The sequence below is a fragment of the Chiroxiphia lanceolata genome, chromosome 2, assembly GCF_009829145.1.
Source record: "Chiroxiphia lanceolata isolate bChiLan1 chromosome 2, bChiLan1.pri, whole genome shotgun sequence".
Lineage (NCBI taxonomy): Eukaryota > Metazoa > Chordata > Aves > Passeriformes > Pipridae > Chiroxiphia > Chiroxiphia lanceolata.
Window position 1 is genome coordinate 75,341,706 of NC_045638.1, and position 25,105 is coordinate 75,366,810.

Genomic DNA, 25,105 nt, shown 5'->3' on the forward strand with positions numbered 1-25,105 from the left:
TCAGAACCATTTACTGCCATTGCAGTTCATAGGAACTGCAGCTGCTGATGCAGAAAGAAGAAACTGAGCAAGTACTTAAAAGTATTTCTCCACATTGCCTAAAAAATTGGTTTTTATTGTAGCTACCTTCTCTTCACCCTTTGTCCACCAAAACATTTTTTAGCCATTGGATTAAAAAAAAAAGACAAAACCATGCTTCAAACAGCTTTTCATATGTCTTTTATGCATCTTCAGTAACGATTCTGAATTTATACTGCCAACTAAAAGAGAAAGATAGCTGCAAAATATCCATCCTTTAAAACCATCCCAAACCCAAATTTTATTCCCATGTCCTATAGAACTCCCTTCCCTTCCTCTCCCGTGCCTCAAGAGAAAAGACAAAGCAAACCCCCTAAATCTATGGCCTTTGAAAAAAACTGCTTGCTATATCAACTCTTGGAGCATTACTAGACACTTTTAGGTTACACTGTACAACAGTTTCTAAATAGCATCTATATCATATGGACATTTGTTCAAAAACCTCTTATCCCCACCTTGAAGGGCTCCACCATTTCCCCAAGAGAGGAGCACACACACACTGTGCTATTCTATGTGGAGTGCCAGAGTAACCGAGGGAGGGGAGCCACGACCACGAAAACTGTCACTCCACCATAAGGGAACACGAGTGTCCCCTTTCCTTATTCATCATCCAGGGTTATGCACAGTGACTAAAATTACAGCTACACAAAGTCCCAACTGCTGGCAGTGACACACCTGATTCTCAAACAGCTTTTCATGCATTTCAGGTGTTCACACTTGGCGAAGTGAGGTATCTAATGTATTTCACAGAGGTGGAGATACTAAGTCTGTACAGAACCCAAACTTGTTATCATTTCATCAATACTGTCTGCAAAAAGATACGCAACTATTCCAAATCAAAACAGAAATGAGTATTTCTATGTCATGTTGCTGTTCTAGTTTTATATAGCTTGATGTGACATTCCACAAAATTACAAGTGTCCTTTTTTCCTTACCCATTTGGCATCTCCTAAATAGGAAAGATTAAAACTTTCAAAACCAAAAATTAAAAACTCGTTAATTGAACCTTATATTAAAGAGTCACAGTTCTTTGAAGGATAATTCATAATCTGCATCATTGTGATGATGAGCACTCAAATACATTAAGAATTTATGCACAATAGTTTTGCTAATAATATAGGCACATAGTGGCATGTAAACTACACATGGCAACTAGAACAGCAAAGGCACGATCTGGTTTGGTTTCTTTTTTTTTTTTCTTTTTTTCCTACTTTTCAAGATGTTGGTTAATTAATTTACAAAGAAAAATATTCTATACTCCATGCAGAAGTATTACATTTGTATTTTACAGCACAAGACCATTACAAAACTGCTGTCATCTGATAAAATGGATCATTTAAATAAAATAATAATAATTAAAAAAAATAGCAGCTCTTTGCACTGAGGAACTGAATTTCTGAATTAAAGGACAATACATGTTCTCATCTGTCAGGCTGAGAACATGTGAAATTCTCTAGGTATCTTCTTGTCTACAAAAAGCACCGCCTCCATACTGAAGGTAGTTACACATTTTCTGGTTTGCTATTTTCAGTTTTGTTTTTCCAGATGTCACCTAAGACCTCAAAAGTTAAGATGTCTGTAAAACTAGGAGCTGCTCCTCTAACACAAAAGTAGCTTTAAACACTGATACAACCAGGAACCTGACTGCAGCTCTCTCTGATTTGAGCCTATTCAGATGTCTTTGTTCACGCCTGCAATTAACTGTGTTAGTTCAAAGGGAATCACTCTAAGCACAACTGCTGTCTCATTGGGAGGCAGGAACAGTTTTAAAACAGAACACAGCCCTCAGCAATTTGAAGTTAAATCTAATGCAGTCATTTTAAACTGTAATTTCCAAGAATATGACAGTTCTGCATTTCACACAGAAACATTAGGGTAAGTAGAAAACTTTAGTTTACAAATGAAAAAGATCTTTCTATTAAAAAAGACATTTCATGTAGTTACCTTAAATAGTTCTTATATGCACCATTCCACATTGTGGAAAAGCTGAAATATGCAGTCTGGACTCCACAAGTAAAGAAAAACAAAATTATATGTATCGGCACAAATACTTACATCTACATCTGTACAAAGTACAAAAGCTGACAACTCTGTCCCACTACTGCAGCACATTCAGCTGCTCTCCAACACACTTTCCTACGTGACTGCAGTGAGCAACAGTGAGCTGGGAACTAAGTCTCAAGAGAGTGGTGCTAAAAAGTTCCAAACTGCTTTGTCAGTCTCTGAACAGAAGAATCAGAAGTATATCCAAAAGTGTCAGTCCACTCAACACGCTCGCAGCTGGGAGGTCACTGCAACTGCACTCTGTACGCTCCTATTAGCAGCTTTACCTGCAAAAGCAAACAGAGGTTTCATTTTGGCATTGTTCATGTCTAACTACTGTGTTAAGCACTAATAACGTAGGAACAGCACAAGAAAAGGCACAGTTGCTAGTAACTGAGAAAGAAAAAATTTACAAAGTCTTTAATAAAATCAGTTTATAGTACCCTGCTGAGCTATCAATGGCTTGTAAATAGACTCCAGTAGAATAGAAGTGCTTCAGGTGGTGTCTGAACAAGTCAGCCCCAAATCTGAACTAGAGAGAGACATATACTTCCATCTGAATACACCTTTTTCCCCTTAAGAAAAGAAAACCCAAAAAGCACAATAAAATTTAAGAGTGTAACTTTTAAATCTGAAAATGTGGAAAATTTACTGATGTATCTTCCAATAATGCATCTTGCTACATGTAGTAGGGAGTATTGCCCAAGCCACCTGTAAATGTAACAGACTGTACAGACTATTTAAAAGCAGACTGCATACCCTGGTAAATACTTCCAACACGCAAGCAAAAACATCTCTATGCAAAAAAAAAAAAAAGGACACTCCATGGATCCTTTAATTATTAAATTCACAATATAGATGGGGAAGATGTTTAGCTGTAACATTAGTTTATCCTGGTGCATGAATTATTCTGACTGCAGCATAAAACATTTAATTGCAACAGAGCTAACTCTTGGCAATGTTCCTGAGTTCTGGCAATGTCCCAGGATGGAACTGTAACTGATGGGAACTGGGATGAGGAGGCAGTGGAAAATCCTTAGTTCTACATTTGCAATATACAACTACAAGGATTTAGACTATGGAAGAATTATTGTACAACTAAGTAACATGCACATTTAATTTTGAGAACATTTTGTACCTTGGCAGTAGGAGCGTCTGCCAACCGTATGAAAAGCTTGTTAGGACCTACAGTAGGACTGAAGGAATAAATAAAGTGACTATCCTAAAAGGAAGAAGAAAATGGACAAAGTTAATGGCAGGATATGGCTAAAAGAACATTGTGAGAGGACTCACAGAACACAACATTTTCACCATGCATTTTTTTGGAAAGAACGTTGTGTATACTGCAAAGAACCTTTGGTGCAACCACTGAGAAAACAAAGAGGACTTCAAATTGTGCATTTAATAGATTAAAAAAAACTCAGAAATTAAGCATTAAAACTATGAGGTAGGTTGTTAAAAAAATATTTAAGAACTTATTTGGGTCAAAAGAACAAGAGACTTAAGTGAATTTGAGAGTGACACAGCTTTAAATTCAGAACTCTCACCGGCCTGTTCAAACCTGCAGTTCTGAAGTCCTGGAACACGTGGGCTGAGGTTGGAGGAGACCTCTCAAGGACATCTAATCCAACCTACTGCTCAAACCTAGAAGGAGCCTGTCCAGCCTTTTAAGTCATAAATTTTTATGGAATCTAGTATGAGCAAGGTTTGTAGTCCTCTCCATATACAAAGAAAATTAAGTTTCATTTAAAAAAACCCACATGACAATTAAAAAAATGCTTCATCCCAGTACTTGAAATCCAAATTACAGCACTGAGATTTCCCAGGCTGCTCCATGAAGATCCATGAAGAATTTATAAAGTAGTTTTACAGTCAGTTATACAAAAAGATTTACCAAAAATACAGGGAGCTGGAATTTGTCATTTAAAACCACAGCTTGCACACTGCATGGTCCACAAAGCCGAGCGCTGACTTCTTTACCACAGAAATTTGCATGGAAAACAAAGAGAAGAAGTCCAGATCCTGAAAAGGAAAAGCAATTCAGTCACACCAATCTGAAATGAGATCTATTATTTAGAACTGCCTACACTGAACCTTTCTAGACAGTCTGGTACAAATATATGTATATATTAAAAAATACCAGAAAAACCCTATTATATGGTATATACAAAACCCCAATGGATTTTCAAAGCAACATGCAAAAATCCCATTTCCCGAGCCAGTGGATCCAGAAAACAACTGATTTGGTCATTAAGTTAAGGTCTTTTGGCAGCAGCAATAATTTTATGTGGCTACTAGAAAGGAATGTAGAATCGAAACAGCAATCCTCAGCACAGTTCACCTCTATGGCTTCAGAGAGTTATGGAATTTAATGCGGTTTGGGTCTAGTCAAGCAAACAGGAAACTGAGCCCAGTCAATTATAGATCCTTATGAACTGCACCAAAATTCAATAAGCAGCAACTTTAAATACCCACAAATGCCTCATTTTAATACATAAAAATTCTATAAAATAGGCTACTTATAATCCAAAACTTGAACTCTTACACTACAGCTCTGAACTACCAGAAAACTGGGCAGACACTCCACTTTCAGTCTTCATTTAAGTGGAATCTAACAGTCATGCTAATGTATTACTTTGTGAAAAATCGGTATCAGTATATATTTCCCTGATATACTCAATAAAAATGACTCAACTAAGCCAAGCAAGAGAGTATAGTATCGGAATTCCTGAAAGAATGAAGGTAAACCACTCCCTTCCTATAATGCGTGTCACTTAGCTAATGTAAGCCACGAACAGAAAGAAGCTGCGTATGTGGCAATTAAAACAAAAAAAGCTTTAAAAAAAAGATACACACAAACCCTACCCATGACACAAAGTATAAATGCTCTCCCTATGCTCCATGATCAGAGCATCCTTCATGTAATTTACAGCAATGTCATACAAAAATAATTTTGCATAGTAGACTCTAAGACATACTTAGAATGCATTATTTTACCTTTTTTAAACAAACAAAAACCCCACCACAACAAGAAGTCTCCTACCTTCTGGCACATTTTGTGGGGGTCTATAGTGAAAATCCGTGGAGAAGTCTGGCCCTTCACAGAGACGATGACAGGCAATTGGAAAGACTGGCTCCAGCAAAGCAAGACGAGCTTCGAAGTACTTCCTGATGGTATCTTCTGCTACTTTTGAGAGCCTGGAAGACCAAACGTCAGGTCTCTACTTCACACAATAAACTCTTTCACCAGGCATAGACATAGTGAGAGATTCTAGACCACCTTTTTAGATTCCTGATTTTCAGGAGTGAATTCCTTCATCATAAGAAATTTACGCATAGACGAACCCCAGATTCCACTGCTTTGTTACTAAAACACTTTATCAGCAGATTCCAATGCTTTGTTACTAAAATATCAGCAATCTGTTTGTGAAATGCATTTATCAGGTCCACAAAAATAAAATGGTAATACAAATGCATTGCAGCAGATTAAAAAAATTCCAACTAGCCACATATTTTGAAGGCTTTTTATGTAGAAAGATATCCCTTAAACATCAGTTTCTACCTGGTGGCTAAACAGAAACCAACCTGGCTGATTTATCAACCTGACTGTAAGTACGATGTAAAAATAAACAAGTCCTGGTACAATTTTACTGGCAATACTACTGGAAAAATGCAGTTCCCAGTTAAACTCTACGAATATCACAGTGAAAAAGTAGCAAGAAAATAGCCAAGTTAGGCTTTCTTGTTTGTTTTTTTGGGAGGCTGGGGAGGTGGGGGCAGTGAGCAGCCTAGCCTTCAGAGGAACCACGTTAACCAACAGCATTTGGCACCCTTGCTCACAGGTTACTCAGTGATCCCCTTCAGAAAGCTGTTTGTCAGAAATGGGTTTTAAATCCTTGTGCACAGCAAAGGTCCTGACTACTGCAGCTTTATAGCTTTTATTCAGTTATTATTCAGAGTACAGTTTCCTGCCTTGCTAGCCAAGATTATCACCTGCAGAAACTAAAATTTATGCGTTTACCTGGAAAGAAACCCCAGGAATTGCCATGCCGAAGCGAGCGTGGAAGTGCATGTAGCCTAGTTTCCAGTTGCTTGACAAAGTTGTATTAAACAGTCATCTTTTTTTTGGTACACTGTCCTATTTTCCAGCAACCTGATTTAGAGGTATCCAAAACTAGAGACTACAGCCAAATCACATCTCCTTAGATCTACGTAAGCCATTCTAAAATCTCGTGCATTCGTGACCACAGCATTCTGCAACGAGATCCATAATACAGTTTTTCTGTGCAAAAATATTCCTACACTTCAAAGCTATCACTAAATCATTTACTAGGAGGGCCTGCAGAACCTGTCTCATCATTTTGGGTTATTGTCTGTTGTTGTTTTCAGATTTTAGATTTTGAGCTTTCAATCATTTTATTTTCAGCTCCACTACTACTGTATTATCCTCCTTTTTGACTGAAAAACTGAAAACACTGAACTGGTATTTTCAGGTAATGAGTCTAGAAGCTTCCTCAATTGGCAAGAGCTGTGTTACTCCTTGTATAGTTCACATCACCACAGTAACACCCCATGGACATCACTTTGCAATTATCGATATTTAATTTCAACTGCCACTTCACTGGCAAAATTACATGGTCAAGGTCTTGCAAAACTCATTATTCAGATTAGATGAAATGGAAGGTGGCAGATGTTAAATAGGAAACAAACTGTAAAAAGCATCAAATAGCGAATGAGTGACAAAGTATCAATGAACTGAACAGCAGGTACCACATCACTTCTCTGCATGCTTGCTGTTGCCTTCAAAACCTTAACTCACAAGTCACAATTTTCTTCCCTAGGGAAAAACCAGCATACTCCATTTATGCACTTCGGCTGCCCCTGCTTACTTTAACAAGCTTTCTATGCTTGAAAAATTATTATTAGTTTTTATGCTTTTAGCACTTTTTTTCCATTTAGCCTCGTACAAGAAGAAAACATTTCCTATAGTGTTCACCTGCTCAGGACAAAAATTCGATGCAGTGATTTACAATACCTCAGACAACCTTTACATGGCATTAAAAACTTTCACAATGCTTTCCTCCCAGTATGAAACTGGATCAGAACACATTACTTCAGCAAAAATCATGAGCACAAAATCTAGCTGGAAACCAGTCACTACTGGTGCACCCCTGAAGTCAGTACTGGGTCCAGTCCCATTTAAAATCTTCATTAACGACCTGGATGAGGGGGCAGGGCACCTCAGCATGTCTGCAGATGAGACAGACCTGGCACTCCTGGGACCTTCTGGTGTATCTCTGTCATCCACAGGAGACCTCAACAGGTTGGACAAATGGGTTGACAGGAACCTCATTATGTTCATCACGGAGCAGTGCAAAGTCCTGCCCCAGGTACCAGGACATGCTGGGAATCACCCAGCTGGAAAGCAGCCTGGCAATAAATGACCTGGTGGACACAAGGCTGAACCTGAGCCAGCAATCTGCTCTTGCTGCAAAGGCAGCCAACAGCATCCTGGGCTGCATTAGGCAGAGCACTGTCACAGGTCACAGGACGGGATCCCTTCCCCTAACTCGGCACTGGGGAGATCACACCTTGAGTACTGTGTCCAGTTCCAGGTTCCTCACCACATGAGAGATGTACTGGAGAGAGACCAACAAAAGGTCATAGAGATGATGAAGGGACTGGAGCATCTCTCCTAACAGTAAAGGCTGAGAAAGTTGGGACTGTTCAGCCTGGAGAAGAGAAAGCTCAGGGGATCTTAGGAACTCCTTTATGAAATTACAGAATCATAACAACAGAGAATGGCTGAGGCTCGAAGGGACCTCTGGAAGTCATCTAGTCCACTATCTCTGGTCAATCAGGGCCACCTAGAGCTGGTTGCCCAGGACCCTGCCTAGATGGCTTTTGAAAGTTTCTAGGCATGGAGACCTGATAACCCCTCTGGGCAGCCTGTGACAGTGCTCTATCAAACTCAGCAGTAAAAATGTGTTTCCTGATGCTCAGAGGAAGCCTCCTGTGTTTCAGTTTGTGCCCACAGCCCCTTGTCCAGTCACTGGGCACTACCGATAAGAGCCCGACTCTGTCTCATTTGCCCTGTCACTTCAGGTGTTTTTTGATAGACACACATTGACCATTACAAGGCAGTTTCTGTCCAGATAGATTTAAGACATCAGCTGATGGGAAACGCAAGAGATCAGAGCCAGAAAACAGCCAGGGCTCTCTAAACACTAAAAGAGAATGAGCTTGAACTACAAACTACTTGATAGATTATTTCATACTATGTCGATGAATCACTAGGATTAAATCATTATGAAACAAGAGAAGAATCTTGCACTGAAACAGTGTTCTTCCAGCACCAACTATGCATTCATGGCAAAATCTCACCTGCTGCAGAAGTCCTGAGACCCTGCCTGAGTCTTCTCCAAGTTTATAGATTGTTGGTTTTGATTTTCTGCCCTGATACAGTAACTATCAGTATTCCTCCAAACTGATATTTAAAGAGCGTCCTCCTTCTCTTTGTCTCAGTTTAGCTCAGTATATTTTTACATGACCATATGACATCAACACTTCACGTATCACATACACTGCACTGCTCTTCAGTCATTCCTGCTGCATGATAAAAGATTTTTATTTCCATCATCTACTGGCATGAAAGCTTTACCCCTGGCACTCTCAGTGCACAGCTGATTTTGAAAGGTCCAACACCCCCCAACTATCTGCACTGATTTTTCAGTGGTTTTGTTTGGTGTTCTTTTGTTTGATTTTTTCCTATGCTTTCTAGCAAGGTATTTTATTTGGCATGCCCTACTAAGAGTTTACATTCAACTGTCCAGTGCTTATACACTTTTTAGTTTTTATGATTGATGTATTTCTAGTTTAAGGAATCTTTTACTTCTAGTAATTACCTTTTCCTCCTTTCCATCTTTTTACTCAGCGTTTGAGCAAGCGTATGCTGATTCTGGTAGCTCACATAATTTTAATTTCACGTGATTTATTAGTTAGCTTTCTGCCCAAATCAGATCTGTTTTCTTTCCTGAAAATTTTCCCCTCTTCCTCGTAACTTCAACCAAAACTATGACATGTCTAGTGTTACAAACTTCAAAGTAGTTTACTCACGTTTCCAAATGGCTCCTGAGCTGTTCATACACCAGTATGTTATTACATTGTTTAGCATAATGCATCGCATTGTTCTGATGCTTTGACAAAATGTTACAATCTGCTCCGCTTTCAATCATAAGCCGCACGATATCAGAATTCCCTCTTTTACAAGCCTGTGTAGAAAGGGAGAAGGTGGAAGGATAGAAAACAACGACAAATCCCTGTCAGAAAACAGCATAATGTGATGACAAGTAGAACCACAAAAATTAATTAAAATCCAAAATTAGTTACAATCCAGAAGACAAGTTTAGGCAGTTGGTCTCTGAACGGTAACAGAACCAGAAACTCAGGAACACACTCCATAATTATTTTATCTTTATCCAGGCAATATGACACACCTTATCCCACAGAAGCAGCAATGCTCAGGATTACCAGTGGACATAATTAGAGAAAAAAAAAAATAGATAAAGCAAGTCCCAAAACTTCTGTGAAAACATGCAATCTGCTGGAGTTCAGCAACTGTAAATTTCGTTGCAATTGTTTACCTGAATAAATATGTTTCTGCAGAACTATTCGGAATGACTAAAGTAACATTTCCCAGTGCCTGTTTCTAGACACCTCAGTTCAAACGGTATTTTGGGTGTGCAGTAAATTAACAGAATTTGCCCCAGATCATTATTTAACTATGTTAGACAGTCACTGTTATCCACTGCTTAAGGGTCCAAGGCTGTTCACTGTGATTTACACCAAGAATTTCAGGGTATGTCAACCAAAGACTTAACAAAAGCACAAGGAAATCTAAAAAAGTGTTACTTAGAAGAATGCAAACACATGCTCTTGGTCTCTTGCTTTCAAATGCTTCACTCAGACAAATTAGGGAAAGTCACAAGTGATACAACTTTCTATCTCTGTAAGGCCTTTCAGAAGTTAACTTCTGAAATTTGTTTCCACTCTGAACTTTTATTTGTGCCTTCAATCCATAATCTTCCATTAATAAACCAACCCACCTGCCTCCCTCAAACCAAAAAAACCACAAAAATCCCACACCACCTCACAGAAAGGAATTAAGTGCCAAGACTTCCCCCCCCTCTTGAAAAGTATGATCCAACTCCTAACATTAGAGTGTAATAAACACACTGATATGTTTATCCACACAGGGCTAAACTTGTTCCATAAGTTACTGGAAATGAAGATCCTATTCCTTGTGTAGCAAAACAAATATCCACAGTAAGTCACTGTAGGCTGCCAATTACAAAGTATGTACAGCTGTGCTTTAAATACTAACAAAACCTTTAAAAACAATGAAGGTCAAAACTGAGGTTCATGGAGGTAGCCAAATTATGAAGAGATTTTGGACTGAAGTGGCTGAGGAAACCACAAGGGTGATGATGTTTTCTTTAGAGCAAATGTGAAACCCCCACAGTTCTTAAGCCTTGCAGAGAGTAGAAGAGAAACAATACCACACTGTCTGCACAGAAAAGCTTTTGTAACTCATCTGCAAACAAACTGCATAAATAGCCTACATATAAATACAGCAAGTTTATCCAAAGGGGAACTCTGGTGAAATTATTTGATATAAAGAAAAAATTATTAAGAGAACAGGTTGTTTTAAGAGTCTTAGAATTTTCCCATTACAACAAAATAAAAAAAATTTCCTTTGTGACCGAGGGAAGAGGTGCAGAACAGGCAGTGGGAAGGAGACTGAAAACCAGCTATTTTATTTCTGGCTTGCAATGAAATGACAAGTGTCAATCACAGCAACACCCAAGGGAAAGATTTTCCTTTCTGGAATTTTTCTCGTCCTGCTGACAATCTGATTATCTCAGTTTAAAGACCACATCTGCACTTTTTTGAGCCAAACAACAGAAGATGATGAGCCACAGTTAGCACTGCATGCTTGACAGCATCTACATTTACTGTTTAGATATTACAGTACATGTAAAAAAAAAGGATTAAAAAAACACTGTTTGGAGTAACTATGAATAGTATTGTTATTTCAAACGTAGTATGTTCCCTAATTGAACTCTACAAATATGTTATGATGTTTTATTAGTTTGCCAAAAGTATTTACAATTAAACTGTGTCAGGACAAACACTGAATTTACCTTCATTAAGGCAGTTTCACCACTGCTCTGCCGTGTGTTCACATACGCCCCAGCTTCCAGAAGAATAGCTACTGTTGTTAAAAAATTCTGAAAAGAAAACCAACCCAAAACCAGAAGACAAGTAAGTAAAAAATATTCTGGTTTTGTTTCAGAGTATAAAATGACATTTACTTAAAATCCACCCCTAAAATTCAAAACACGAGTCATTACACAATTAACACTTTTCTCTCCCGTGGCTAATAAAGAACAATTTAGACTCAGGTAAGTAGGATAACTGTAAATATTCACAATTCTTACTTTTTTCTAAACCCTGCAACAATGAACATTATAGGAAGAAAGCAGCGTGTTTGCATTAGTCACCAAACTGGAATCAAGCTTCCTTTTGGCCTTTTATATACTGTACGTGGGAAAGCACACAAACCAACCTGAACAGAGCAGGACACCTGTGAAACTCTAACTTACTATGATTGTACTAGTTTACCTGGTCTTAGTTTGAGAAGACCTTGCCACTGTGTCCATTGCCCAACTTTTAAACAGTAAACTCTACTTAATCAGAGATCTTCTCTCTAAGACTTCCCAGTTTGGATCCTGTGTAGCCAGAGAACATAACAAGCAATTCTAACACAAGGACTTCAACTCCCATGACAGACTAAAGTTCAAAGAGATCCTTTGCCTCCACTTTTCCTCCTATGATATTCTCTACTCAGGGTAGGGCTTGTGATCAGAACTTATTTACACTACAGTAACCACAGCTGTTGAAATCATGCATTTAAGGTCACCCCGCTGTATCTTGCTAACTAGTTCTAGGCATCATCAAAAGGAAATAAATTGTGTCCACCTTTAAACATAACTAAAAGAGCCAAGAACCACAAATATGACAATAACCAGGTCAACCTTTTCAACTGCATGTATCAATGCTGTTGTTCCATTTTTCTGTCTGCCATTAACTTTAGCTCCTTTCCTGATTAGGATCCGCAGAAGGTCATCATGCCCACCAGCAGCAGCAAGCATTACTAGGGTCATTCCATTTGAGTCCTGTAACAAGAATCATTGCCATTACAAAAAATAATAATAAAAAAAATCAAATACTTCAAGAAAAACCAAAGCTGCAAGACAAGAACTGCAAGCGCATCAACAGGTTTCCCAAAGATTTCCCTCCCTGGCAGAAGAATTCACACATGCATGGCTGCCAGATACTGACAAACTATCACCTCCCACTTCTCTGGTCCAGAGGTCTCAGTCTGAACTCCATCATCTGCAAAATTTGTAACGTTCTGGGGACCAGAACAAGAAGGAGGAAAACCAGAATGAACCAGGAAGTCAGGCAGCAAGGTATTTGAGGGTGGGAATGACAGCAAGACAGTGGAAAATCAGCAGCCACTGGAGAAAAAAAAACCACTATGGCTCAAATCATTTGCTACCACTACAGAGTTTCTTGATTTTATTAGAGTATAAGTATAAAGACACTCCTGTGAGTGGCCAGTCTCCTCACTCCTTCCTGCATTTTCCACCAGACACTGCAATTCAAAGAACACATGCTTGCCTCAGTAGTTCATTTGGTTTCTTTTCTACTATACTACAGAAGCCTTAGCAGAATGTAGAGTTCTCAAAACGCTACACAATGCAACTGACTTCCAGCCCAAAGAGCTCAGCAGCATCTGCAAAGCAGGATGTTAAACGCTGCAGCAGCCCTGTTGCAAAATATATATATTGCAGAATACACCATCTAAGGAGTCTTTCTGCTGTGCCTTTTGCAATCGGATATGTCTATCTCATATTGGCCTTTTTAGCCACCAACGTGCTTGCAACAAACGTGGGTAGAGCCCTTCCCAAATCTTCGTTTGCAAAGTCTAGCCGTGACACAATACAGCTACATGAGATCATCAGTGAAAATACTGGTATCAGAGATTTTAATACTAAAAAATGGAACTACAGTACTATTTCACAGGAAAATAGATCCTTGAAAAGAAAATCCAGTAAGAACACAGATGATGCGATGGCAAACTGGAAGAAAATTAATTATGGAGTGAAGTGGTCCCAGTGTGCCAGACAGAACTTTCAGGTTTTTGGAGTTTTTTTTTTTTTAGAATTTTTTTTTCCTCTGCATATAATGTTTCACATATTTTAGCCACTTGACCTAATGGTTATCATTCCTTACAGCATGTAAAGTTTCACATTTAATATTCAGTTAAACACAGTGGGCAAATTGGCCACAAATCCAGTTATTGCGACAGTTCTATCAAACTTGATTTTTTCTTTGGAAGACATAGATAACAAATACTGAAGCCTCTAAGTCTGTACTCCCTTTTGTCAGCTTGTGGTTTTTTATCAAGGTGAGATACAACACCAAAGGGGAAAGCTTTTCAAACAAATCAAAATTTGTACTCTTTCCTCCCGCTCCAATACTTCTATTGCTGAAAAATTACCTCCTGATCCAGATTATATTCTTCATTTGAAGAAAGTGCCATTTTCACTGTCATGTAATCTCCACTTTTAACAGCATCCCTCAGGAGAGCTAGAAAATAAATTCAATGCACTTATAGGATATTTCCCTTTGAAATGTCAGCTAAGAAACACTCCTTTCTCCCGGCAAATACTCACCGCTTGATATTGGTTCCGTTAATACGTGATTCTCATCTTCTCCATCAAGATGCTTCTGGAATTCTTCTAGTGTCAGCCATTCTAACTGCATGTCCATACCCAAACTCAGGACTTGTTGCTTGCCATCTATCATGTATTTGATTTTATGGATGAAAAAAAAAAAGTAAAATAAGTAACAAATAACTTGTAAATTTCCAAACCATTGCTTGCCATTGCTTCAGTGATCAGCAGCTTAACCTGCTATTACTGCTTTTCATTCAACCATGATTATCAAAGGTGGAGTTACCTAGTTTTCCTCAGTTCATCCTCATCAGAGTAGTGAAGGAATTTATCCTGAATAAAGTAATCTAGTTTTTCTGAGATCAAGAGCAGTAACACTTATGTTCCATTATACTATTAAGAATACAAATACAATCTAGACATTTTTCTGTGCGTATCAAATAATTCAGTTCTGGTGAAAAGACTTTTGCTTCATAAAATAAAAGCAGAATTCCTTGTTTCTGGTGTGTGTGTTACAAAACTATACAATATCCACCCTTGTAGAACTAAGAGGAGAATGTCCTGAAGTGTTGTTACCTTCTCTCTTTTAAAGCACTTACTTTTTAGGCTCTTCTGTTCTTTTCTGCTTTTTTCTTCTTTTTCAGACTCTTTTCTTTGAGATTTTTCTTTACTTTCCATTTTCTTTACTTCTTTCTCCTAATATTGAGAACAGATATCAAATTTCAGTGGTAGAAAAAAAATGGAAAATAAACTTTCACCACTCCAACAATAAAATATATTTACAATTAATACTACTGAAATCTGTATGCAACAGACTTGTGGACATTCCTAAGAAAATAATTAAATAGGTGAGTGAGGAATTAAGTCCGTGAAGGCTTCCTCCCCAAGAGAAGAGGTGTTACATCCAGCACAAAACAACTTCAATTAATACTTTTACACAGCCATGCAAGGTCGCTCTATGGCACGAGGTGCAGGTATGGTAAAAACAGCATTTTGAAGGAAATTCAAAATTATGAACTTTTCATTTGTTTCAAATACTGAACCTGAATAAAATGTAATTATTTCAAACTATTTAACAATTTTGTATTACCAGCAGTTATGACAACACTGACTTGAACCTCAACTGAGAAAACTTGAAATCTGGACACAAAAGGTGCTAAATTTTCCAATTTACACATACAGAATGTTATAGCAACAGTAATTTGTGAAAAAGACACTCAGAAAAATCCACCGAAACTCATCCACACAGAAGTTCAAGCTTAGTAATACCTACTATCACAGAAAAAATTATTGTAGATACATAATCAAATTTGCCAAAGTAGGGTTCAAGTGCCTCTACCAAAGTTTGCCTTTCTCCTCCTGTAATCATCTCTCTCCATTCAGACAGAAAATTCAACTGCAGAGTAGGCAGGACAAGGCTCCTTGGCATGGCTTTGTATTGGCCTCCAACACTAACCTGGAATAGCACCGGCTTTCTGAAAAACTGCCCCAAAAGAAGTCCACACAAGAACTACAGACTATATTCATCATTAAATGTCACCATTTCTCTGACACAGGAAAAAACCTTAATCAAAATACATTAGTTTCATGTATCATAATGTATTAGCAGAGTTGAGACATTTAATTGTCTTTCTTGCCACCTCCCTTTCCTCCACAAAACCTCAGCTTCTGATCCCTCACACGATTAACAGAGAGCCGCTAATCCTGGCAAATGCTAAGTATTTAGGAGGAAACCTGTAACTTACTAAAGGGACTACTGGATATTCGCTACAGTGGGGCTGGTAAAATCAGTAATCCTGAACTGTAGTCCAAATTTCTAAAAATGATCAGATGCACAACATACACATTTATTTTTGGAGGTAAATCAAATGAAAAGAAGGGTTCAGCACGCTAACTGATTCTAAACAGAGAATACTGTGCTATAAATTGACATGGTGGTTCTACAAGCAGAGTTACACAAGGAAAGGCAGGTATCTGAAACATACACAATGCTTTTATTTGAAAAGAATAATCTGCTTGGGCCAACAATGTAGTGAACAAAAAAACCTCCAGAACACTCCACCCAACCTACCCACACAAGTCCACAGCTGCCCCAAAGGGTAACTAACTAGTTACAGAAAACAGTGTTTAAGCTTCCCAAACTCAAAAAAAGCAAAGAGCAGAATGCCTTCCCTGCTTCCTTGGTACCTTGGAGCATGACCTTCCCTGGAGCGTGACCACGAGAAAAGCATACAGACAACTCACTGAGAGTGCTGGCTGAAGAGCCATAAGTAAACCCACTTTCATCTGCTGTTATGTTCAGGGTGACAGGATTTTTATACTACTGGTAAATAGAACAGAACAGAATTCCAAAGATTGATCTGATTATCTTCTCTGATACAAATGCTATAGCCTTGAACAATGAGTAAAATACTTGGGTAATAAAGGGCCATACCATTTCAGGTAATTAAATTACCTTCTGAAACTGGGCTATGCCTCATAGTACTTGCTTGTTTTCAAGAGCTTTCACCACTAAGACCCTGCAAAAACACTCTTCTGTGTAGCTCTACTCTGAGATTATGCCATGGAATTCTCTATCCCCAAATGAACTTACTTATGCTAAAGGTGGCCTACTCCATACACACAATCATAAGCAGAGGACTGCTGTTGAACCCACAGAAGAAACTTCCCACCACAGAATCATGGCCTCAGAAGAGGGATATAATCCATTAAGTATCAAGAAGTTTTGGCTACAATCCTCTTAAATCAGAACGAGTTTTCTCTGAGCTGCCAATGTTTTATGAACTGCAAACTGTATTAGAACAGTCTGAAGCAGTTGAAAGAAGTTATATTCCCAGAAACATTAAAATTTTATTTTTTCCATCAAATTTTTTCTTTCACCTTCACAACACTGCTTTCTTAAAACACTACTGTATTAAATAAGGAAAAACAAATAGTATGGTATTTGCTTACCCCATTTCTTACAACAGGTAAAGCATTTCTAATTCTTATGAAACTAAACATTTTCTACAAGTACTCCAGGAATTCTGACACAAGACTGCTGCACAATTATCTGGAGTCTTGGTTTTAGAAGTGATTTCAGCACTCCAGTTTTCAGTTAGGTACTACTGCATAAGGTATAACAGAATGGTCAGTGTCTGAGAGAGATCAAACGTGTGTTTCAGCTCAAAAGTGCACTTTGTGCAGTGCTGAATGGACTGTTGCTCAAGACTGTATCTTTTACTACACAAGCAAAAAAAAGTGAAACTGAGGCAACTGTTGAAGGTGGGCAGGAACAAAGCTCAAAACAACAGCATGCTTTGAAAGAACAGTAGATTTCATTCTAAGAATGCATAACAAAGAGGAGAAATTTATCCCTTCCTATTTAAATACACCCTTCTTTCCTAAAGCATTCCCCTTTTATAGCATTCCGAATCCAGAAATTCTCTAGTCTCTCATGCATTGTGCAGTGGGCATTTCTTTAGCTTCATGCAGCTCAATACCTTTCCAATTTGTACTTCTGTCTTTGCCATCCCAAACAGTCACTGCTTGAGGTATCTGTACCTCAAAGTTCATTGATTTTATCCTCAACACCCACCCTAATACCTTAATATTGCTTACCTCCCCAGGTGAATCAATGGTCTTGCACACCCTTTCATCAGCACTTAATTTCACACCCTTCTGCACCGGTGAAGGAGCAGGTGACACTTTCTCCAACTCTCCCGGTACTTTTTCGTGACTTGTTTGTTTTTTGTGCATGCTTTTTTTCTCTGAATAAGTATCCTGAATTTCCACTTTTCCACCTTCCTCTCTAGAGTCTTCTTTCTGATTTTTTTTCTTCTTTGTTTTAACCTTAACATCAATACTATCATCTTCATTACTTGCTGATCCATCAAGCTGCCTATCAGCAATGGCATCTTTTTCATCACTTTCTTGTTCCAATCTCTCTTCCCTGCTTATCACCTTTTGCTTCTCGTCTTTATTTTCAGAATTTAAGTCTGAGCTTTCATTATCAGTTCCTTGAGAAAATGTATCATCTAGAGTACCTGATTCTGAGTCAAGCTGAGTATCTCCATGCTTTTCCCTCGGTGATCTTTTATTTTCTTTATAATCTTCTTTAGCTTTTATTTTTAAATCTTTAACTTCACCTTTTTTTTTCTTGGTTTCTTTAGTATCTTCTTTCCTTTGCTTCTTTGGGTCCTTTGAGTCCTCCTTGGTTTCTAAAGTCCTTTTTTTTGGTTTTGAATCAAAAACCAAAGCATCTGAGGAATTTTCACATTCTGTTCTGGGTTTTTCTTTGAGTTTTGCTGACTTGGACTTTTTCTTCTTCAGGTCATCTGGACTTCTATCCTCTACATCTTTTGACTTCTTCTTTTTCTTCTTTGGTGAAACATCATCTTTTGTTTCACTTTGCCAGTCACTGTCAGATTCTGCTTCAAATATATCATCGTTTAGAGACAGTTTCTAAAAGGTAAAGAAAAAAAAATATTTCTTTCCCCAATAAACTATCATTTTGGTGCAAAGTCTACAAAACTGGTAGCGGTCATGTTTGGGAAAAGTAAATTTTTAAGCACTTTAATCTTTTGGTCACTGCCACGATCATTCCTCATTGCCAAATTGCAAACTTCATAAATACAATTCTAGCTTACTTCACCAAGTTACATTACTAACTGCTTGGATAAGAATGAACACATAAACAAGTCAAGTACAATCAATTATACATCCAATAACCAGATTCCAGAACAGAACTAAATCTGACCCATTTTACATCAAAAATATTTAATATGATCCCGTAAAATTTACCTCTAAGTTTCCCAGAAGCAGGGTACCATTTTTCAAAAAAGATCCTTACACTTCTTTTTCAAACCGACTGAGCAGTTAAAAATGAGAAAAGAAAAAGCCATATACTGCTTTCTTGCAACTAATTTTTCTGTAATCCTTTCTTACCAAACTTAAATGATAACATGTAAAAATTCATCTATCTGCTACAGAAAGCAGGAGGGTGATGGGAGCAGTGCACCCAGCTTCATGGACAAGACAATACCCTTGTGGGTAGGGAAAAGGGGTTATTCACGTTGTCAAAAACAAACCAGAATGGCCATACATCCTTCATATAGTCACATTAAAAATGGAAATAAAGTTTGGATGGATTCAGTCTACAAGCAAACTTGTCAGTTAAGAAAAATCCCTACCAGAGAACAGCAGTAACATTAAGTTTCACAAGAAACAAAATCGTTTCAGATGAAAGAGATTCCTTAAGTCTTCTTAATTCTACATTTCAAATGTCTTCCCTTCTTCATCCTCCCATTAGCAGAGCCTAGACAGTGAATACATCTTCAGTGTAAGATACTGAAAGGTGAAACACACCTGTATGTCTTTTTTAACAGGTTTAGGCTTATTGTCCACAAATTTTTTTCTGAATTCAAGCAGCACTTCTTTGCAGTCTTCCAAATGAACCTCTGGTTCCCAAGTATCATCATCAGAGGTATAACCTTTCCACCGTACTTTATAGAGAACTTTACCCTGTAAGAAAAAAACACAACATTTAATACAACACAGCATAGTACTGCATCAGCTACTTAATTCTTGGGGATCTTTGTGGATATATCATTTTGTGTATATGGTAAGCCACGTGATGGGAGTTCAACCCAATGCTGAGATAAGAATTCCCAGAATTATTTCCACCTGCACCACATACTGAACTAAGAAGGCTGTAAAGTGTTTCTGTAGTTGGAGTAGTTTTATCCAAAATACTTGTAATGTCTAACATTTGTTTAGAACCATAGCTATAATGTACATCACAAATTCCCGGTCACTTTATCAAAATGGACTGTCTGACACTTATGAAACTATTCTTTTTAAAGTTTTAATATGTATTCTATTTATATTTCAAGCTTGAATTGCTCTTCTTTGCTGAAGAACTTTATATAAAACAATAAGATTTCTAATGAATTAACACCATTCACTTAATTCTATACTGGAACTCATAATTTATACTTGTAATCAATTCCATTTTTTATAAACTGAAACACCAACAATTCGGAAAAAGAACAAACCACCAATAAGATCAAATTAAACACAGACAAAAATCTGAGTGTGTGCATCTCAGAGGAGTTAATTACAAAGATTTTGGTAAAAGATTACATACAAAAAGCCGAGACCAATTGTTTCAACAGTATTTAACTTCACTGAGGAATAAAATTGCACCTTTTAGTCTCTCTGTACTTTTTTCTCCTAGATTAGAAAGTATTTTACCATTAAAAATAAATTTATTAGCAAATGTACTGAGAAAAGCACCTTTGAGAGGCTTTCTTTCAAACATGGAGTGATAATGCTCTGAAAGACCTTACACTGCTAACTAAGTCTGGAAAAAGAAAGACTCAAAAGAACTGCCATTTGGCACTTACTGTTAAATGTATATCCATATACCCATACATTTTTTGCCTGAGCATCAGTAACCTTTGACCAAGTGTATATACAAGCCATTAAACTTCAGCAATCAGCTCTACTTACAATCTTCTGTATTTTGTTTCACAGACATATAAATAAATAGCCTATATTCAGACACATTAGTTAAATACTTAACATTTAGCAAAATGCCCTCTCAAAGCAGGACTAACTAGATCAGGCTGCTCAGAAATCTGCCCAGTCAGTGTATCTATTCAGGTTTCCCCATATTCCAGCTTGTGTCCACCGTCTCTCTCATCCTTTCACTCTGTGCCTCTGACAAGGATCTGACTCTGTCCTCTCTACATCCTCCCATCACATAGATACAGATACCCCCATGATCTCCTTTGATTCTTCTCTTCTTACGGCAAAGCAAACCCAGCTTTTAGCTCCCTAACTGTTTTCATAATCCTCCTCTCCAGCACGCCCATGTCTCTTCTGCCCTGGGGTGCTCAGAACTTGACACAGTAAACCAGGCACTTTGATTAGAGAGGAAGCATCATCTCCCTCAATCTTCTGGCTACATTCTTGGATGCTGCTGGCTTTATTTGCTGCAAGAACTGCTGACTCATGTTCAGCTTACTTGTCTGTTGGTACTCCCAGCTCCTTTCCTTCAAATCTTCTTCCTAGCCAGCTGGACTCTCACCTCTAGCCCTGGGGCACAGGGTTATTCATTTCAGATGCAGGACTTCTGTTAGCTGCAGAGTTACTGTTACACCCTTGCAACTCAGGGACAAAATGAGGTAGAAGTCCCTTTTCAATTAATTGAGAAAGCTGGATAAAATGAAGTCTAATAGAAACATAACACTGTTGGGCTGCTGAATGACTCTACATTCCATACATGGAGAGTGATACAAAAATGCAGCTTAAATGAAGACAGCATATTAATTATCACACTAAAGATACACAGGCAGCCTTACACTCGCCTATCAACATTATTTTACTCAATATTGTTATTTTTCCCCTCTATTTCACTTAGAAATAATAGAACACTTCCAAGCATTTTTATACTACTGTAGCTTCTATGTGAACTAGTGATGGGCTAGAACCAACTCCTATGGAAAGGGGTACCACCATGCCATTAAACAGCAGAGTTAAGGTTACCCATTTCCACTGGAGAATATCACAATTTGCTCTGGAGCCTGTTGTTTTAGTGCAACTGTGGTGCAGTACGAAAAGCTTTCTAGATATACTAAAAAAATACATTTTCAAACTTTCATTGCTTGTTCTCTTAAGTAGGACATGTTAATGTTTTATTTATCCCCAGGTCTAACTCCCCAGCGCAATCCCAACCCAGGAGTGCAGTCTCTCATCCTACCACTACTACAAGGTCCAGCAAAACCAGGACTGTGCCTGAAAAGTGTATCTCCATACAGTGCTCTGTGGCTCCCACGCTCCTGTCACTGTGACACAGGAACACACTGATGCTGCACTGGACAATGGCCAACCCAGTCTACCTGTTTGGACTTCATGTCAGACTTGGGAATCTGCAAGCTGGGAACCACTACTCTAAAGCAGGTTATGTAATACATACTCCACCGAAGGGTAACACACAGCTTTTCCCAGCCGTTTTGGAAGTTAGAATGGGCATGAGTTACTGCCTTGTCCTGTACTTCTGATGCACAGTAACACAGGGCCCACTGCAGAGCAATGGAGAGAGGACCTGATGCATTTGGAGCTCACACCACAAAACCACAATCAACACATGCTGAGTGAACCTTGTTGCACTGAACCAGCTCGGAAACCTCCGCTTGGAAGAGCATGGAGGCAAAGACACCCTTTCACCAGCAAATGCCAAAGACATCTTCAAGAGATGGCACTTGATGTATTCTGCTACTCTTTAAAAGTCTGTGAAATCATATGCCTCACCACCACCTAAACCTACAGATTTTAGGTTCCATCGCTGGGAGGGGGGTAAAGGAAAAGAAAAAAACGAATCCTCTTGTTTTCAAGCCTGACTTATGCTGACCAACACTGCATACAGGTAAAGCTACAAATATTGTATTACCCCAGAAGCATAACATTCTTAAGCCATCAACATATTTCAGTCAAGGTACATCACATATCTCATAAGAACACCACAAACATCTAAGAAATTACTGGTCTGAAGATTCTCCAACCTAAGGGTTTCAAAACTCTGATGTTTTAGACGAAATAGGCAGAATTTTATAGCATCGTGTACCTCACTGAACCCTAAAATAAAAATCATAAATTAGTTAAAATAAAAATTTTTCAGACACAAAATCTTAAAAAAACCCCGCTATATTAATTATTTTTTCTATCTGAGATTTAGGAAATTTTTTAAGAACTTCATCCAGTCTAGGTTGCTTTCAAAGAAAGAAATTAAGGTCTGGTATTTCTCTTTAAACAATGCAAAGATACTACAACTAGTTATTTTAATTGACAGAAGTCTCTCTTATTTTAGGAGGTCTTCACGCGTTTTGTAACCCAGTGAATACGGTCTCACTGAACATATCTCGAAACCACCTCTAAATTCTCCTTTATATTCAATCTTGTCCATGTCTGCTCTCAAACATTTCAATCAAAACACTACTGCAGTTCAGCCGTAAAAGCCAAGAGCAATTTAACAACAGAGACAAAAATAAAAAACAAAAATAGTAAAGGTACAGCTTTGGCTGAGGAGACTGAATCTGAAGTAAGGGGCAAAGAACTTCTTCGCAAAAGCTGTGCACAACGAGTTTTAGATTACAATTGTAACGGGTTACTGTTTTCGCGTGGTTTCCGCCCAGTGTCAGAGATCTGCGCACTCACCCCCTCGGTCTTCACGTCCAGGATCTTCTCCACCTCGAACACGTCCTCGTCCTCGACGTCCTCCTCCTCCTCTTCGCTCACTCCGCCGCCAGCCTCCCCGCCGGCACCCGCCGCTTTGCCCACCCCGCTGCCGTCTTCCTCCCCGTCCTCCTCATCCTCGGCCGCCGCGGCCGCTGCCGTCTCCTCCTCTCCGTTCGCCCCCTCCATCCTGGCCGCCGCCTGGGCTCCGCTCCCGCCAGACGCCGCCGCCGCCATTTTGGGCCGCGTTTCAAGCGACAACGACGCAGAGCAACTGCGACATCCCCGGCCGCGCGGGGGGGAGGGCGGGGCCTCGGCCGTCGCAGCCAATCGCCGCGCCGACAGCCCGTGACGCACGGGGGCGGGGCCCCGCGCCCAGAGGCCCTCGCGCCCCCTGCGCTGCGGCAGACGGGCGGGACGGGAACGGGAGAGCTTGAGGGGCGGGGCTGGACGGGAGCTGAGGGATCATGCAGTTCCAACGGCTCCAGCTGTGGGAGAGGGGAGAACTTCCGGTACACCGCGTTGTTCAGAGCTCCATCCTGGCCTTGAATACTTCCAGGAGTGGGGCATCCACAGCTTTCCTGGGCAGCCTGTTCCAGTGCCTCACCACCTTCACAGCAAAGAATTTCTTCTAATGTCTAATTTAAATCTCTCCTCTTTAGTTTAAAACCATTCCCCTTTGCCCTATCTACTCGTGTAAAGACGTCACTCTTCTCTTTTCTGTACTCCCCCTTTAGGTACTGGAAGGTGCTGTGAGCTCTCCCCGGAGCCCTCTCTTCTCCAGGCTGAACAGCCTCCGCTCTCTCAGCCTGTCTTCGTAGGGGAGGTGCTCCAGCCCTCTGAGCACAAATAAGAATCTCTTTCTTTCTCCTTTCCTTGGGGGGAATTGCTCTATTAATGCAGTCATCAGAAAGAAATCCCTAAACTAATACATTTAAACTAAGCAACTCTGAAGAAAAGGGAGAATAAGAAAAGACATCATTATCAGAAAGAAAATCTTATCTGTCATTTTATTTACTTTAATCAATTCCAACACTGGATGGACAGAATAGTAATGTGAAGACTCTGCATTTAGCCTCTGCAGCATTTTATCTTATTTAAGAGACAAAAAAAAAAAGGAACTGAAAATAATGGTGTGAGAAATTGAAACCCAGTCGGGCAATTTCCAATCAGAATTTATTATATGATAAAAGTAAATTCAGCGCTGGGTGATCAGGGAAGGGGTTCAACAACTCCCAATGCCTGTCACACCCAAAGAAGACAGTTGTTCTACATTTATTTCCAGCTACTACATGAATATTCATTATACATAAGTATAAACATTACACATTGTTAGGTACATGAGTGTAAACATTACACATTGTTAGGTCATACATTCAACAGATATTTCTTAACAAGAATGTTATCTATAAGCATCCATAGTATATTGTTAAATCAGACATTCAGCAGATGTTTGCTTGTTATCTATACAAAGTTATAAATTTTAAGAAAGGTGCTATTATCTAGCTAACTAAACAAAATTCTCTCACTATAAATCCTACACAAGGTAAAAGGGAGGTAACTTGTTTTATCTCTTTATAGGGGCCCAATTAAGTTTTACGATTTGTTTTTCTTTTCTCTCTCCAGGTCATATTGACCTTACACTGTTTTCTCTTAATTAGCCCGAATCATTTTCTCAGTTTATCACAATGGAGTGCCAGGGATTTGACAAAACGTGGAAGAATAATAACCTGGAATCACATATTTTAATATATCCTCTTGAGTTTTAAATGTATTTCTCGGTCAAGGAGTTCCTGTGAGTGAAAGCACACACTCCTTTCCTACCTAACGTTTTATTAATGTTTTCCAGTGGTGGTAATGACATAGGCACAGATGGATTCTGTTTGTGGGTGCTCCAGAGCGTTAGAAGTGCCAGCTGAGTCTTTTTCACCTATTAGTGAAAAAAGATTCAAACACCTTTGAGA

The 25,105-nt window shown here is 38.9% G+C and overlaps 1 protein-coding gene across 1 annotated transcript; it reads right to left on the reverse strand.

The window, feature by feature from the left end:
* Nucleotides 1-84: 84 nt before the first annotated feature.
* Nucleotides 85-23,412, reverse strand: MPHOSPH8 (M-phase phosphoprotein 8). The gene is made up of 13 exons (XM_032678040.1): nucleotides 23,124-23,412; nucleotides 19,272-19,427; nucleotides 17,526-18,368; nucleotides 14,525-14,621; nucleotides 13,926-14,051; nucleotides 13,751-13,839; nucleotides 12,219-12,359; nucleotides 11,325-11,411; nucleotides 9,238-9,392; nucleotides 5,165-5,319; nucleotides 4,016-4,143; nucleotides 3,260-3,343; nucleotides 85-2,408 (listed from the first exon to the last, which is right to left on the reverse strand). Exons 1-13 carry the CDS (start codon nucleotides 23,376-23,378, stop codon nucleotides 2,367-2,369), a joined length of 2,358 nt encoding a protein of 785 aa, XP_032533931.1. The 5' UTR covers nucleotides 23,379-23,412; the 3' UTR covers nucleotides 85-2,366.
* Nucleotides 23,413-25,105: the final 1,693 nt, after the last annotated feature.

Bases quoted from the DNA above. Each gene is read 5' to 3' on its own strand.
- MPHOSPH8 (XM_032678040.1), bottom strand. From the start codon at position 23,378: ATGGCGGCGGCGGCGTCTGGCGGGAGCGGAGCCCAGGCGGCGGCCAGG. The intron at 18,369-19,271 runs GTGTGTTTCACC...TTTACCTTTTAG, and splicing joins CTGTTAAAAAAGACATACAG to AAACTGTCTCTAAACGATGA. The intron at 4,144-5,164 runs GTAGGAGACTTC...TTTCCTTTTCAG, and splicing joins CCCACAAAATGTGCCAGAAG to GATCTGGACTTCTTCTCTTT.